This window comes from Geotrypetes seraphini, chromosome 8 (assembly GCF_902459505.1).
Source record: "Geotrypetes seraphini chromosome 8, aGeoSer1.1, whole genome shotgun sequence".
Lineage (NCBI taxonomy): Eukaryota > Metazoa > Chordata > Amphibia > Gymnophiona > Dermophiidae > Geotrypetes > Geotrypetes seraphini.
Window position 1 is genome coordinate 104,353,425 of NC_047091.1, and position 17,702 is coordinate 104,371,126.

The following is a 17,702-nucleotide window of genomic DNA, read 5'->3' on the forward strand; positions in this document are numbered from 1 at the left end:
CCCAATATTCCACAGTGAGAACAATCCAACGATAAAAACAAAAGCCTGAAAGATGATTTATTATTTGCTCTTCACAATAAAAACATTAAAATGCAAATATAAGTTTATAGTACATATGTAATAGTCCAACCGGACCCTACACAGTCCGTGTTTCGGTAAACACGCCTTCCTCAGGGGTCCAGATGATGTAGGGTGCACAGATAGAAGAATAGACTAAAAACTGTTCTTGTCTTTGAGCAGATAACCAAAAATGGCTGGAGACAAGCAAAGTGACGCGGAAAGTCACTGTGATTACACACAAACACGATACACAATAGTGACCAGATGAGCAAAGAGGTCAAATCAGGCAACATAAAATTTATGATCAAATTGATGTGGCCATCACTCATTTAAGAAAATTCTTCTGGATAAACATTTATTTGGAGATGGTAAAGTTCAAAATATATGTCCCTTAACCTCATGTCCAAAAGGGCAATACTAATATACTTTATTTAGACAGACTTCAGTGTCATGAACCCTTCCATCTCCATAACCTTTACTCTCTCTTAGAGCACCACTATCTACTATTCATGCAAATGATATATTTCCCATGAAAAGAGCAAGGGCAATTGTGGTGGTCAATGCCACTGACAAACTCAAAACTTTTCCTTCAGTTCATTTTCTTAATCAATGAGGGTACCAAACTCCCACTGCACAAGCAACCATGGCATCTCCTGATCCTCCTGTGATCAACTAAACTCTCCTTCTGAAGTTGCTAATTGGTGGAGGGCTCTCTGTGAAGTCATGAAGAAGCTTGGCTGGAGCCTGCTCACCCTTCTGCTGGCTACCAGTTTCACTTCTGCTTCAAGCGGGAGAACAGCACCTAGCCTTTCAATGATTGCTGGTCTTAAAATGGCGCAGCATGCACAGTCACAGAAATCTCTCCAGGATATCCTGCATCTTTACACAGGCTCACTCTCACAAACTAAAACCCTGGGGCAAAAGGTGGTGGCCGCTGATACTCCTCCTGTGGAGGTTTGACTTGCCTTCTTCCGCATGGGGTCACCATTTCTGTTCCAGATCTCTGCTTGTTTATTGCCAGAGACATGATGTTCTTGAAAACGGCAGGTGAAATTCCCAGCTCATTCAGTTTCTTGCTCGTAGTCACGTTGCCCGATTGACTGGTGAAACCTGCATTTAATGGATGCCCCGAATGATTGTGGACAGCAGCATTTACCCTACCAGTGCCTGCTGCTCTCTTGGTCAGTACCATTTTTCCATCTGCCAGGGTAGTAACAGCCTTGTTCATCAGGATATATTTCTTCAGCTTCTTCCCAACATTGGGTGACCCAACATTGCTTACTTGGCTACTCTTAGCACTGACTTGTTCTACAAGGTCTGGGGTCTCTATGAAATGGACTTTTCTTGAGACAGCTGACACTTCCGGTACGATCTCCAGTTTTGTGTCCAGCAGGTCCAGACAGTCCACACTCTTCGACTTCTTCATATTATTTTTCCAGGGATACAACTTGGACATAACAGATGTCTGGAAAACAATAATCAAAATCATCATCATCATGTTTCTGTATTTTTTTTAAAAAATTATCTTTGAGCTGACTGAAATATAGGTGAAGTCTCATGAATATTGCAAGACAGGCTGGGATCTAGATGAAAGGTGACATTTAGCAACATGTCTCAGTTCTGGTTTTCCTAACTCTCCAAGGGTATCTGGCTCCTTAGGTAAATATTTAGTTGTGTGCTCCTCCCCAAGGGTGGTTCAAGCTATTTCCCCATGTCTTGTATCTCCCTTTTGCTAAAGTGCAGTATAAGATCATGGATTTGATACATTACCTTTCAATTGTACAACCAAAGCAGTTACATGTATTATATGCAGGTACTTACTCTGTCCCTAGTGGACAGTCTAAATTTTATCCCTGGGGCAATAGATGGTTCAGTGACTTGCCCAGGATCACAAGGAGCTAAAGTGAGAATCAAACCCAATTCTCCAGGTTCTCTGCTAACCCCCACCTCCGGTGTACAGCCTCCCCCATCCCTAACACCTCCCCCAGTGTCCAGCCTCTTCCCTTCCGTAACACTTCCCCTTCCCATCCTAGAGCTGTGTTATTACCTCTGCTACCAATCTCCACCAGGCCAATCCTTTAGCAAAGTGAGAATGTCTGGCATTGTGCCTCGAGCAAATGGGTGAACACAAGGCCCACTGAGTTCCACCCCCTCTGAACTTCCTATCAGAGGAGGCAATGTGCAGCAGTCCTAGAGCATGCACATCTGCTCAAGACCCCTCACCAGCTGTATTTGGGGTTTTTGTTTTTTCTTTATAGCTGCCTACGATTGTTGCTCTGATGCCAATTTCCCCTACTGGTACAGTTGGGTCTGAGCATTTATGATGATGTCACAATGAACACGCTGTGCTTGTATAGTTAGTCTTCTAAAGAATGAAGCTCAATCCAGTTTTTAAGGTCTTATCCAATAGATCTGAATTTCTGCATGTAGTTAACATATATTCCTATGATTGCATGGAGTAGAGGAGTCAAAGCACTGGACTTGACATCCAAGGATGTCCAGTTCAAATCTGACTGCTGCTCCTTCTGATCATGGGCAAGTCACTTAACCCTCCATTGCCTCAGGTACAAAAATTAGATTGTTAACCCTCCAGAGATAGGACAATACCCAGTGTACTTGAATATAACTCACCTTAAGCAATGGCATAGTGAGGGTGGGAGGCGGCGACCCCTACATCCTCCTCTCTGCCCCACCCCCATTCCTTCCACACCAACCCCCCCTTCTCTCCACCCCCCACTACTTCCGCTCCCTCACGCCACACTGGCACCCTCCCCACCCCCGTACCTCTTTAAATCTTCACCAGTGGGAGCAGCTTCTCCACCTGTTGCTCGTGCTGGCTTTCCCTCTGACATCACTTCCTGGCCCTGTGACCCGGAAGTGATTTCAGAAGGAGCTGGGCCTGTGAGAGCAACAGGGTAGATTAGTTGCTCGCGTTGGTGAAGATTTTAAAGAGGTGACATGGAGCGGAGACGAGAGGGTGTGACTGTTGCATGGGGAGGGGTGGAAAGGTGCCAGCGCCCCCACCGAGATAGCACCTGAGGTGGTCCGCCGCCCCCCCTTACTATGCCACTGACCTTAAGCTACTACTGAAAAAGGTGTGCGTTAAATCCAAATAACAACAAAATAAACAAATGCAGAATGTCCTATGTGTAAGGATATTTCAAGCACACCCACTGAAAATCAGACTTGCTGAGTTGGGATTAATTAAATTCTACATGCTTATATCCTATAAACCAAGTCTGTTTAGGGGCTAACAAAACCCCATACACTAAGAGCTACCAATATAATAATAATTAAAAAAAAAAAACAACAACCCTGTATAATAACAATATGCATTGGAAAATCTTCCATCCTTTTATAATTGTGGTGGTGGGGAGGGAAGAGGGTGTTTCATTTTATTTCTGCAGTTTAGCAAATATTGAAATTTAGAAACAACTTTCTTTAGATCATTGCCAATGAGACACTGATGCATGATGAAAGAAACCACCGCATTGCATTTCCCTGTCATTTAAATAAAGATATGCCATTCATTAATTTGTAACCCACACTTTCTACAAATCGTGTGGTTCAAAAATAATGACAAACAGCTGAAACACATAAAATGTAAAAGAATAAAGCTGTATTTAGTTTAACAGCTTTAGAAGATAGTTAAGCGATACTCACTGTATCATTTGAAGTGCTCATGGCTCTCATTTCTGCTGTAATGGAAGGGTAGAGCTGGCGTCTCTCTCCAGTTTGCAGCGTGGAAGATGGTTCATGCGTTTTGTCCGAGATCTGGTCACTCAACACTTTTCTTGGTAGAGGAGCAGGAGGGGTAGGAAGCTCTGACCTCCTTCGTGGTAGAGGAATGGGAGGTTTTGATGGGACATTTCCCGATATATCTGGTAATGGTGGATTAAGCTCTGGTCTACTGCTGGAATCGGTTGCATCGTGAGGTCTGGCTGGCCAATCTGTAGTTCTCTTTATAGGCATTTTATCATGCGGAAACAAGCCTTTGTAATTGGTAAACGAGGTATTGCTCTGAAAAGAGAAAGGTAATTGTGATTATTCTTTTGGTTTGGTTCAGTGGCATAGTGAGGGTGAGAGGCACCCGGAGCAGTGGCACCCCTCCCTTGTGCTCTTCAACCACCCCCAGCTCCTTTCCCCCCACCCCCCGCCATACACGCACACTTCTTATCTTTCCTTGTACCTCTTTAACTTTCTCGGCACGAGCTGCATCACCAACTTGCTGCCCGTGTTGACATCAGCTCTTCCTCTGATGTCACTTCCTAGGTGCAGGACCAGGAAGTGACATCAGAGGAAGAGCCTATACTGGTGCAAGCAACAGGTTGGAGTTGCTGCTTGCGCCGGCAAAGAGCTAGAGGTATGGTGGGGGGAAGTGAAGGTGTGCGTGCAGCGGGGGGAGGGGGGAAGGAGTGGGAAGGAACAGGGGGGGAGGACAGATGCCAGCACCCCCACAAAGATGGGGTGCAGGGTGGACCCCCTCCCCTTACTATGCCACTGGTTTGGTTAATGTTTTATATGTGAAGGGTAATTTTATAACTGGGAGTCTAGGTTAATTGCGCAAGAAGGCACTTATTCTATAAAAACACATACCATCCAATATGCAGCCTGTTCTGATAAAGTGGCATATGAGCCGCTGGCTGAACTGACCTTGGATATTCAATGCTGGGGTAAGTGTGGCTCCTGGCATAGAGTATCTGACTCTTGGCTATCACCTGGAAGTTAACCAGGCACTGGCTAATATTGAGACTGGCGTCTGATTAACTTCACCGCATCAAGTTAGGATACTTAGCCAGTTAAAAAATCGCCACTAACCAACTAAGTTTGTGCTCCAACCATGCCTAGGGTTACCATATTTAACGATGGACAAACCCAGATGCATGGCCCCACCCCATTCTACCTCAACCCCCACCCCTAAAATCCTCATCTTTTTCCCCAACCTCCAGCCCCATGTCTGGAGGGCCACCAGCATGCGCCGATACGTGCAACATCATCTGTGCATGCTTGATAAGGCCCTCCAGAGCGTGAGGCTTTCCAAAACCCAGACAAACTGAGTTTGGAAAGTCCATCTGGAAACCCGGAAAGTCCTCTAAAGAGAGGACATGTCCAGGTTTTCCTGGACATCTGGTAACCCTACCCATGCCCCACCCCTAACCTAGCCTAGCTAATTAGGGGATGACCAGTTAGTGAGGATATTCAGCAACACTAACCAGTTAAGTGCTGCTTGTAAACCAAGATAGCCCTGGGCAAGCCATTTCAATAGCCAGGAGCCTCCTGCCAGTTTAAATGGTTTTAAATACTGGACCCATAGCATTTATAAAGATATAGAGGGTGCCTAACACAAATCCAGCAGAAATTGCTCATACATTTAAGGCACATACATTTCTCCAAGGGGGGAAAGAAGCAAAGTAATTTTTAGCATTACCCAACAGAGCTTTCTATGGAGCAGGTACTAATAGGAAAGCTGATGCTGATAAAAATCCAGATGGGGAGGGGGAAAATGTCTCTGTTGCCCCCTGTTTACACCTGTTTGGAAGCAGTTGTACATTTTAGAGCATAAGCCATGTGTGTAAATTGAAATGCCACCCACGCTCCTCCCCTGAGCATGCCTGCTCTACAAATATGTGCTTCCTGCACCACCTATGTTTTTAGGCATGAGCTCATTTTATAAGAAGCAAGTATTTCCACTATGATTGAGCATAGAATTAACCACAATTTAATAATGGTTTTGATCGCCATTGGCTATGACTGAGAAATAGTGCCACTGCCAATCAAGTCTCTGGGGCCCAGCAGTACAGATTATCAGAAAAGAGTTTCTGTGCTGTTGTAACTGTCCAATACTACATATGGATTCACCAACTTCATTTTTCTTCCCCACCCCAGTCTCCGAGACGAGTGATAGCAAGACACTCCTTCAGTCTAACCTTACCTGTTGACATGGTTGGACTAATCGTTCATTGTATGTCTGGACCGGGTTCAGGAGATGGAAGTTCACCAAATCTTCCAGTGTCTTGTGTTTTCTTGTATCTCCATGAATAAGGAACTGACCGTCATCCAACACATTGATCAAAAAGTGCCTACACCGATTGTGAATGCTAGGAGGAGACATAATAAAAATGTTTTCTCTTTTCTAGGCGACAGGAACATCGGTTTTATTTTTCTCAAGAGTTCTCCTATTCTGAAGGAGGAAAAGTCCATAGTCTGTTATGAAGACATGGGGGAAGCCTCTGCCTGCCCTGGATCAGTAGCATGGAATGTTGCTACTCTGGGTTTTGGCCAGGTACTAGTGACCTGGATTGGCCACCTTGAGAACGGGCTACTGGGCTTGATGGACCATTGGTCTAACCCAGTAAGGCTATTCTTATGAAGGTCAATGGCAAGATCCCTCTTGTAATGGGGTAAACGACAATGTAGATTGGGTCTGCTTGGATTTCATAGGTTAGGTCTTATTAGCAAAAGGTTGAAAGCCCAGGAGATGGGAGTAAGAAGAGAGGAGTTGATGCTGGGATGTATATGGGAAGTCTACCCCATGTGGAAGAATCTCAACTGGGCAGACTGGATAGGCTAATCTGGTCTTTTTCTGCTGTCATTTGCTATGTCACAATATTATAGTACTTTAATACTCCAAGGCAAGGGTCTCCAACCTCAGTCCTTCAATATTTCTCAAATGAATATGCATGAGATTTATTTGCATGCACTGTCTTCATTGTATGCAATTAGATCTCATGCATATTCATGGTGGAAATCCTGAAAGTAATTTTTTAAAATTAGATTTTCAAATGTTATGTCAAGAGAAACTTGGTACAGAAAACAGGGTGAAAACATAATTAAACATATTTCTCAAAAGGGAAAAAAAGGGAAATACAGTGGTGCCTCACACAACGGACGCCTCGCACAGCGCACGCTGCGCACAACGAACTTTATGTCTTGATTCGTACAACGAACTTCGTTTCACACAACGAAGTCGCCCGAGCTGCATCCTTCCGCGCAGGCACTGCGCTTAACTGCCCTCTCTCCGCCTGGCTCCCTCTTGCCCCCCCGACTCCCCGACACGATCGGGGCAAAAGGGAGCCCAAGCCCTCTTGCCCCGCCGATTCCCCAACTCCCCGACAATATCGGGCCAGGAGGGAGCCCAAGTCCTCCTGGCCACGGCGACCCCCTAACCCCACCCTGCACTACATTACGGGCAGGAGGGATCCCAGGCCCTCCTGCCCTCGACGCAAACCCCCCCTCCCCCCAACGACCGCCCCCCCCAAGAACCTCCGACCGCCCCCCCAGCCGACCCGCGACCCCCCTGGCCGACCCCCACGACACCCCCAACCCCCTTCCCCGTACCTTTCTGTAGTTGGCCGGACAGACGGGAGCCAAACCCGCCTGTCCGGCAGGCAGCCAACGACGGAATGAGGCCGGATTGGCCCATCCGTCCCAAAGCTCCGCCTACTGGTGGGGCCTAAGGCGCCTGGGCCAATCAGAATAGGCCCGGGAGCCTTAGGTCCCTCCTGGGGGCAGGGCCTGAGGCACATGGTCGGGTTGGGCCCATGTGCCTCAGGCCCCGCCCCCAGGAGGGACCTAAGGCTCCCGGGCCTATTCTGATTGGCCCAGGCGCCTTAGGCCCCACCAGTAGGCGGAGCTTTGGGACGGATGGGCCAATCCGGCCTCATTCCGTCGTTGGCTGCCTGCCGGACAGGCGGGTTTGGCTCCTGTCTGTCCGGCCAACTACAGAAAGGTACGGGGAAGGGGGTTGGGGGTGTCGTGGGGGTCGGCCAGGGGGGTCGCGGGTCGGCTGGGGGGGCGGTCGGAGGTTCTTGGGGGGGGCGGTCGTTGGGGGGAGGGGGGGTTTGCGTCGAGGGCAGGAGGGCCTGGGATCCCTCCTGCCCGTAATGTAGTGCAGGGTGGGGTTAGGGGGTCGCCGTGGCCAGGAGGACTTGGGCTCCCTCCTGGCCCGATATTGTCGGGGAGTTGGGGAATCGGCGGGGCAAGAGGGCTTGGGCTCCCTTTTGCCCCGATCGTGTCGGGGAGTCGGGGGGGCAAGAGGGCTTGAGCTCCCTCTTGCCCCGATCGTGTCGGGGGTGCCAGGGACCACACGGAGTCACCCACCGTACCACCCGATTCGGGTAAGCGCAGGTATCGGTGGGTGGCTTATTTGCGGGGGGGTGCCTTATTTTACATTTTTTTCTAAAAAGGGGGGGCTGTCTTATTTGATGGCCCTGCCTTATCATCGGGGAAACACGGTAGAAAAAAAAAATAAAAATGAACAGTTAAGTCCCAGTTTTTCCCGCTGAGACTCTGCCCTCTCTCACTGTAAAATTAGACTCTACTTAGTCTGTCTTTAAATTTAAAAAATGTGTGTTGTTTTAAAAAACAATTATGTTTTTAGATGTATCTAAATAAAAATAATAACCAAAAATTTATCTTTTTTTATGTCATCTTAGCATATTTTATGCTACAGAACGAATTATTTTTTTTAACATGTATTGTTATGGGAAAACGCGTTTCACATAACGAACTTTTCGCATAACAAACTTGCTCCTGGAACGAATTAAGTTCGTTGTGTGAGGCACCACTGTAGTATATTATAAATCACCCATATTAGTCCACAATTTGGAGGAGAGAATCCAAGGCACAAGTCCAAGAAATTAACATATAACGTCATATCATGCATGCATGCAAATTACAGAGCAAACTTTCTTATAACAGGAGGTAGATGTCCCAGAAGTAAATACTAAGGTCTCTGAATGTCTATTTTTAGATACCAACAATGCATTCAGATGAGATGATTCATAAAAAAAAAAAAAAAAAAGGAACACCACCTAGTAGACTAAATTGATCACACATGTACATTGGAAATTTAACCAGAATAACCCTCCTAATTGTAAAACCTTAGCCCTCATTGTCAAAAAACAATTTCTGTATTTTCTGAGTAGAACAAGCCTCATCAGGAAATACATGAACTAAACATTTCAAAAACTTCTCCTTCCTTTTCCTAAAAAACATCCATAATATCTAATCTCTATCAGATTAAAAAACAACACCCTCCCCCTTTTATGAAGCCGCGTTAGCGTTTTTTTAAATTGCCGACCATGGAGGTAAAACTTCTGACACTCAAAGGAATTCTTTGAGTTCTGGAGCTTTTACCTCCACGGTCAGCGATAACGCTAATGTGACTTCATAAAAGGGGGGAGAAAATTAACTATTAAGTAGCAGAAACAGCATCTTGATCTTCACCGGTTATAATCTGAGTAAGATTTAATTCATTGAAGGAAAGCAATTTCTACAGTGCTACTAGATGTACACAGCATTGTACACATTATATGCAGGTACTTCCTCTGTCCCTAGTGGGCTATCAATCCAAGGTATTTTTTTGTACCTGGGACAATGGAGCATTAAGTGATTTGCCTACGGTGACAAGGAGCTGCAGTGGAAATCAAATTCAGTTCCCCAGGATCCAGTGACGTACCTAGTATATTTGACACCTGGGGACGATCATTTTTTTAACATTTCCCTCTCTATATATTAAAAAATATTTTTAGTAAAAATTCACGAGTTACACAACAAGGATGCACCTAGAAAAAGGCAACATCTTAAACACTGCAATCAGTGAGCACTAGAATATCAGTACACCCATTGTAAAATTAAACAAGCCAGATTAATACAGATCGATCCTGCACAGTCAATGCTAACAGAAAACCATGTCCTTTTCTAGAACACAGATATACCCTCATCCAATATGGATTAAGTAATCACAAACTAAACATAGAAAAATGTAGATAAAAGTTAAACTGAACCCCCAAGAAGCCAGACTCTGCATACAATGCAACACCACAGAAACAGTGACAAGTGTCCCCTAATACTGTGCAAAATATAAAGATAGCAGATGAAAATTTGATAAAGCTGACAAATAACAAATCACCACTTTACAAATTAACAAACAGAAACAAAACAAAAAATGGAAAATAAGAAAAATACCATTTTATTCGACCAGTAGATTTTACAATTAACTTTCAAAGGCAAAAATCTTCTTCCACAGGTCAGTACAGTATACTTCTGTTATAGTATCCTGATCTGACCTGAAGAAGGAGTTTTTGGTCTCTGAAAGTTGGTAAAAATATATTAAAATTAGTCAAATAAAAAGATTACCTTTAAGGATTGGCAAAAGGATCCAATGAAGAAAATAAGAAGAGACATAAGCACTCTCAAGTTAGATACAAAGCACTGATAATGAAAGCTAAAAAAAGAATATGAAGAGAAACTTGCCTAAGAAGCAAAAACTCATAGAAACAAAATTTTTTTAGGTACATCAGTAGCAGAAATCCTGCAAGGAAATCTGTGGAACCATTGGATGATCAAGGAGCAAAAGGATAAGGCCATAGCAGGGACACTTTGGTCTTTATGGAAGAAAATGTAAGAGATCCACCTGAACCAGAAATGTTTTTCAAGAATGATGATGTAGAAGAACTGAAAGAAATCTCAGAGAACCTGGAAGATATGCTAAGCCACATTGATAAGTTAAAGGGTGATAAATCACCTGGACCAGTTGGTGTCTATCATAGGGTACTGAAAGAACTCAAACAAGAAATTGATGATCTGTTAGTGATCTATCACTAAAATTGTCTGTAGTACCTAAAAATTGAAGGGTGGCTGATGTTATGCCAATTTTTTGAAAGGGTTCCAGGAGAGATCTGGGAAATTATAGACTGGTAAGCCTAACTTTGGTGCTGGGCAAAATAGTGGAAACAATTATAAAGAATAAAATTGTGGAACACAAAGACAAACATGATTTAATGGGACAGAGTTAGCATGGGTTCAGTCAAGGGAGGTCTTATCTCACCAATATGCATGACATAAGAACATAAGAAGTTGCCTCCGCTGGGTCAGACCAGAGGTCCATCGCGCCCAGCAGTCTGCTCCCGTGACGGCCCATCAGGTCCATGACCTGTAAGGTGATCCTTGTCTAAACCCTATAATCCTCCTTATCCTTCTATCTATACCCTTTCATAACCTATCTCTACCTCTATCTGTATCCCTCAATCCCCGTATCCTTCAGGAATTTATCCAATCCTTCTTTGAAACCCCTTAATGTACTCTGTCCTATCACAACCTCTGGAAGCGTATTCCAAGTGTCCTCCACCCTTTGAGTGAAAAAGAATTTCCTAGCATTTGTTCTAAACCTGTCCCCTTTCAGTTTCTCCGAGTGCCTCCTTTGTTCTTGTGGTTCCCAACAGGCTGAAGAATCTGTCCCTTTCTACCTTCTCTATGCCTTTCATGATCTTGAAAGTCTCCGCTTTTCCAGGGAGAAGAGCCCCAGCCTTTCTAACCTGTCTGTGTATGAAAGGTTTTCCATACCTTTTATAATTTTCGTCGCTCTTCTCCGAACCCTCTCAAGTATCGCCATGTCCTTCTTGAGGTACGGTGACCAGTATTGGACACAGTACTCCAGATGCGGGCGCACCATCGCATGATACAGCGGCATGATGACTTCCTTCTTCCTGGCTGTAATACCCTTCTTAATAATACCCAACATTCTGTTTGCTTTCTTTGAGGCTGCTGCACATTGTGCCGTTGATTTCATTGTCGTGTCCACCAGCACACCCAGGTCTTTTTCAAGGTTACTTTCCCCCTAGCACTGATCCCCCCATTTTGTAGCCGAACATCGGATTCCATTTATAAATGATCTGGAAATTGGAACGACGAGTGAGGTGATTATAAGAACATAAGAATAGCCTTACTGGGTCAGACTAATGGTCCATCAAGCCCAGTTGCCCGTTCAAATGGTGGCCAATCCAGATGACACTAAACTGTTCAAAGTTGTTAAAACGCATGTGAACTATTAAAAAAAAATAAATAAAAAAAAATCACAGGCAGACCTTAGGAAATTGAAAGATTGGGCATCCAAATGGCAGATGAAATTTAATGTGGACAAAGGCAAAGTGCTATGCATTGGGAGGAATAACCCAAAACAGTTACTGGATGCTAGGGGTCCACCTTGGGGGGGTCATCACCCAAGAAAAACATCTAGGTGTCATTGTTGAAAATACACTGAAACCTGCCCAATGTGCAGCAGCGGCCAAAAATGCAAACAAGGTACTAGGAATTATTAGAAAAGGGATAGTAAAGAAGAGTAAGAATGTTACAATGCCTCTGTATTGCTCCATGATACAACCTCATTTTGAGTACTGTGTTCATTTCTGGTCACTGTATCTCAAAAAAGATATAGCAGAATTAGAAAAGGTTCAATGGAGAGTGGCCAAGATGATAAAGGGAATGGAACACCTCTTATATGAGGAAAGCCTGAAGAGGTTAGAGCTCTTCAGCTTGGAGAGAAGACGGCTGAGGGGAGATATAATTGAAGTCTACAAAATCCTGAGTGGTGTAGAATGGGTACAAATGGATCAATTTTTTACTTCATCAAAAATAACAAAGACCAGGAGACACCAATATGAGGAAATATTTTTCAGAGAATAGTTAAGTTCTGAAATGCATTGCCAGAAGATGTGGTAAGAGTAGTTAACATAGCTGGTTTTAAAAATGGTTTGGACAAGTTCCTGGAGGGAAAGTCAATGGTCTGATATTGAGACAGACATGGGGAAAGCCACGGTTTGCCCTGGGTTGGTAGCATGGAATGTTGCTGCTTTTTTAGTTCTGGCTTGACCCAGTATGAATATTTTTATGTTCTTACTCCGCCTTGGGTGAATCCCTTTATAAAGATGGTTAAGAAATTTTAATACATAAATAAATTCATGCATCGTTCCTCTCTTTAGGAAGGGTGAAGAGATGTAAGATTTGCAGTAGGGTTTTTAAGTGAGGAATATGAAAATGAAATGCATGAAAGGCATGAGCAAAAGAGCTAAATAAATAAATATTGCAAGGTGCACTGAATGTTTTTTGATGCAACATTTTTACGTATTCAATGATTTATTGATATTACATATTAATTGATGTTTTGTGGGTTCCCCATTATTGTAACACAGCAGAATGGTGGGAATCCCAAAACTGAAATTACACTCCATTGACAAATGGGTGTGGATTTGAGGACATCTATAATGAATTGTTATCACATACCCAATTGACATGTTTTTGTTACTCTGAACAGCAGCCCCATTTGGTACATTAAGCAGTGGCATAGAAAGGGGACCGGGGAGGGGAAGCAGACCGCCCTGGGCGCTGTCTTCCCAGGGATGCTGGGATTTTCAGCACCATCTGCAGCGATAACAGCTCCAATGCTCATACATTCTCCATTACGGCAGGTTGATTTAGCCTTTTGCTAAGCTGCTCCCAGTTCCTGAAGAAGAGGGTTCATCCCTAAAAACGGAGTCCATTGAACTCTTAAGGCAAGAGCATCTTTTCGTCCGGGCCAGTGATTCTTCTAAGAGCCCAACGAAAAGTACCTTTTTGGTCATGAACTATTTTCCCTGCTATGTGGTCAGTTTCAAATTTCAAGTTTAATAAAGATTTGATTGATCGCTTAATCAGAATTCTAAGCGATGTGCATATTACTAAAATTACAAAATTGAGGGAACAATACAACAAACGACAAAACTAAGTCTTGCAAGACTAATGAGTAATGTTAGCACAGTGCGCGGCGGCTGCTAGGAAGGCAAATAGAGTGCTAGGCATCATCAAAAAGGGTATTACAACCAGAACGAAAGAAGTTATCTTGCCATTGTATCGAGCGATGGTGCGTCCGCATCTGGAGTACTGCGTCCAATATTGGTCGCCGTACCTTAAGAAGGATATGGCGATACTCGAGAGGGTTCAGAGGAGAGCGACACGTCTGATAAAAGGGATGGAAAACCTTTCATACGCTGAGAGATTGGAAAAACTGGGACTTTTTTCCCTGGAGAAGAGAAGACTTAGAGGGGATATGATAGAGACTTACAAGATCATGAAGGGCATAGAGAGAGTAGAGAGGGACAGATTCTTCACACTTTCAAAAAATAAAAGAACAAGAGGGCATTCAGAAAAGTTGAAAGGGGACAGATTCAGAACGAATGCTAGGAAGTTCTTCTTTACCCAGCATGTGGTGGACACCTGGAATGCGCTTCCAGAGGGCGTGATAGGGCAGAGTACGGTACTGGGGTTCAAGAGGGAATTGGACAACTTTCTGCTGGAAAAGGGAATAGAGGGGTATAGATAGAGGATTACTGCACAGGTCCTGGACCTGTTGGGCCGCCTCGTGAGCGGACTGCTGGGCACGATGGACCTCAAGTCTGACCCAGTAGAGGCATTTCTTATGTTCTTATGTTAGAGACCCATGAAACATAAGGAGAGGAAAGGGAAGGAAATATAAATTGTTTGGTAGTAAATAAGACGTTCAAGGGAAAAACAAGAGGGAAGGAAAAATCAGTATACTTCAAAGAAGCTATACAGTGAAGTTAAAATCTGGCCACAAGACTGGCTTACTAATTATTAAATGCATCCTTAAAAAGAAAGCTTTTTAATTTGCTCTTAAATTTATCCAAGTTGCGTTCTTCCCTTAAATAAATAGGGAGTGAGTTCCATGTTTGAGGGGCTGTGACTGAAAAAATGAATTGCAGTGACTGCTTCATTATGAGAGTCGCTGTATGCGTTTAGCGACAATGACTTGATTTACTTTAATTTCTGACTGATATTGTTTAGGCACTTAAAGGCAAATTCTATAAGAAGCACCCAAAAGTTAGGCGCCTACTTAGGCACTGTTCAGCACGATTCAAGAAAAATTGGGTGCTGTTTAATGAATCACACTGAGCGGAACCTATTTTGGAGGCGCCCCAGAAATAGGCCAGCTCTAGACACAACTAAAAATTTGGCGCCTAGCTGAGCGCTTGAGCACGCTTAAGAGCAGCGATTCTGCAACAAGGCGCCTAACATGTAGCCACGCCCAACATGCATGGCGCCTATTTTTTTTGGAAGGCCGCCTAAATTTTTAGAGGCGCCTTGTTGCAGAATCGCTCTTCCTTGATAGGCGCCTATGTTTCAATTATTGCTGATTAAAAAGCTTAATTGGGCTTGTTAATCGATTTAGATAGGCGCCTATCTAGATGGGCGCCTCTGAAATAGGAGCCTAACTTTAGGCGCCGGTTACAGAATTTGGGTCTTATTGCTTTACATGATTGTTCACTATCACTTGGTGGGTTAGGGCCCGGGGATGTAGCACATGTTACCCTTTTGGGTTTTATTTCTGACAGCTTTCCTTAAGGGGTTCTGTGAATTCCTTGGCTGTGAAGTTGTGTGAACTGAGGGCCCATCCCACCATTCCATTATTATTACTACTAAATTTATTGAATTTTGGTGTTTCTTTTGTCTTGCTGTCACTACACACAGTATTTGGAGAGATTTTTCCTTTTTCTTGATTTTGTCATTTCTGCTATTGGGTTATTTTGATGTAAAATCATAGGAATTCCATGAGCATCGGAGCTGTTACCACTGCAGCCAGCGCTAAAAACCACACTACGGTTTTGTAAATGGGGGCGGGGTGCTAGGACCAGGAAGTGATGTCAGAAAGGAGCCGAGGCCAACACGAGCAGCAGGTGGAAGATGCTGCTCACGCCGGAGAACATCTCAAGAGGTATGCGGGAGCGAAGGAGGCAGTTGAGGGATAAGGGGTCCAGAGATGAGAACATCTGCTACAGGTATGTGCTAGGAGGGCTCAAGTGAAAAGTCTTGTAGAGTTTTAATACAGTTAGCCATTGTTATGCGGCAACATTTGCTCTTTGCTTTCCTACCTGTATGATAAGGTGTATCCAAGACGACTTTCACTGACTCGAACAAGGAAACACCCAGGAGGTTTATCCTGCAATAAATTCTCAGCCTCCCTATGAAAGACAAATTTGCAGATATCAAATTACAGTATGCTGAAGTGGTTGGCATAGAAGCTAATGGACTAGCCAGCAGATTCCTGCCCAGCAGAAGCAGTCATGCGATACAAGAACCAGTCCTTACCTGTTTGCCTAGAAATGCTGAACAAACATCAAGAACGGACATAGAATTTGTCAATCATGAACCTTACCTGCATTTCATCCTGGAGCTATCTTGAGGAGCAGTTACCCTCAAACCTTCCATCAAAATAACAAACTTCCTTTACGATACCCAATGCTTTAGCACCATCTAGAGATCTTAAACCATCACTGCATGTGGAGGATCCCTGCATAGAGCTTTTAGATTTCTTTTTTAAAGAAATACATAGGCATTTTAGAAAAGGCTTGGCCAACTCAAGACCCCCCCCACCACCACCACCACCACACACACACACACACACACACACACACACACACATGTATAACATTGCCAAAGAAGCATGTGCATTTGATGAGATATCTATCAGGAAAACCATTTTGCATAAGAAAATTAAAGAAAGAGTAGCACTCAAGGCTTTGTACATCTACGATGTGCTACTCATATGTCTAAGCAACATTGTTGCTCGTTATACATGTAAAGAGGCATATTTTGGATGCTTGCACCATCTGCAGGGAGATGATTAAGGAGCTATATTCCAAAGCTCTACATTTTTGGCAATTCCGGGTGGCTTGAAATCTCGGGAGGTACATACAAACTCCCTATCTCCTAGCACGATTAAATCCCCAGTCAAAATCAGACATTAGCAAACAGTTATGTGCAACTCAAAGCAGGCAACATAATGATAGATACATTTTCTGGGGCACACATATTCTGCCGTTATGAAATTTCAAACTGTCTTTTACATATTTTGTATATATATCTAATTACAATTATAATTTATATTTCACTACTAACCAAATCTGGTTCAGCACGGGTTACAATGTAAGAATACTAGACATATCTACAAATATACAAACTTTAAAATTCAAAACTAAAATTTTACAACATTTACCCCCTCTTCTACTAAACCGCACTAGCGGTTTTAGAGTGAGGAGCCGCGCTGAATAGCTCATGCTGCTCCCGACACTCATTGAGTTCCTATGAGCATCGGGAGCAGCGCGGGCCATTCAGCGCAGCTCCCCACGCTAAAACCGATAGCACAGTTTAGTACAAGAGGAGGTTACTTTAAAGTTTCTGAGACCGAAATGCTTTTACCAGCTTTCTAAATCTCAGAAAACACAACACCAATCTTACTCTTAGGAAGAGAAAGCAATGTTACTTATCATAACAGTTGTTATCCAGGGACAGCAGGCAGCTATTCTCACTAATGGGTGACGTGATCCAACGGAGCCCCGATGCGGACGCCTCACAAGCATTTTTGCTTGAAGAAACTCGAAGTTTTGAGTCGCCCACACCAGGGCGCGTCTCCTCAGTTCAGATAGCTAGCAGAGAAGCCAACCAAGGGGAGGTGGGTGGGACATAAGAATAGCTGCCTGCTGTCCCTGGATAACAACTGTTACGGTAAGTAACATTGCTTTATCCCAGGACAAGCAGGCAGGTATTCTCACTAATGGGTGACCTCCAAGCTAACCACAATGGGATGGTGGGAGAGTTGGCAACTTAGGAGAATAAATTCTGTAACACTGTTTGGCCAAACTGTCCATCCCGTCTGGAGAAAGTATCCAGACAATAATGTGAAGTGAAGGTGTGAACCGAGGACCAAGTGGCAGCCTTACAAATCTCCTCAATCGGTGTCGATCTGAGGAAGGCTACAGAAGCTGCCATTGCTCTGACCTTATGGGCTGTGACTTTACTGTGAAGGGGTA

General features: G+C 43.9%; 1 protein-coding gene across 2 annotated transcripts in view; it reads right to left on the reverse strand.

Annotated features, from left to right (window-relative positions):
- Nucleotides 1–40: 40 nt before the first annotated feature.
- HSH2D (hematopoietic SH2 domain containing) overlaps nucleotides 41–17,702 on the reverse strand; it is a 42,781-nt gene continuing 25,119 nt past the window's right edge. For both annotated transcript variants that reach the window (XM_033957334.1, XM_033957333.1), the window contains exons 3-6: nucleotides 15,765–15,854; nucleotides 5,993–6,158; nucleotides 3,724–4,080; nucleotides 41–1,525 (exon numbers count right to left, since the gene is read on the reverse strand). In XM_033957334.1, the coding sequence (XP_033813225.1) occupies nucleotides 965–1,525; nucleotides 3,724–4,080; nucleotides 5,993–6,158; nucleotides 15,765–15,854 (1,174 nt within the window). In that variant the 3' untranslated portion in view covers nucleotides 41–964. The remainder of the gene's footprint in view (nucleotides 1,526–3,723; nucleotides 4,081–5,992; nucleotides 6,159–15,764; nucleotides 15,855–17,702) is intronic.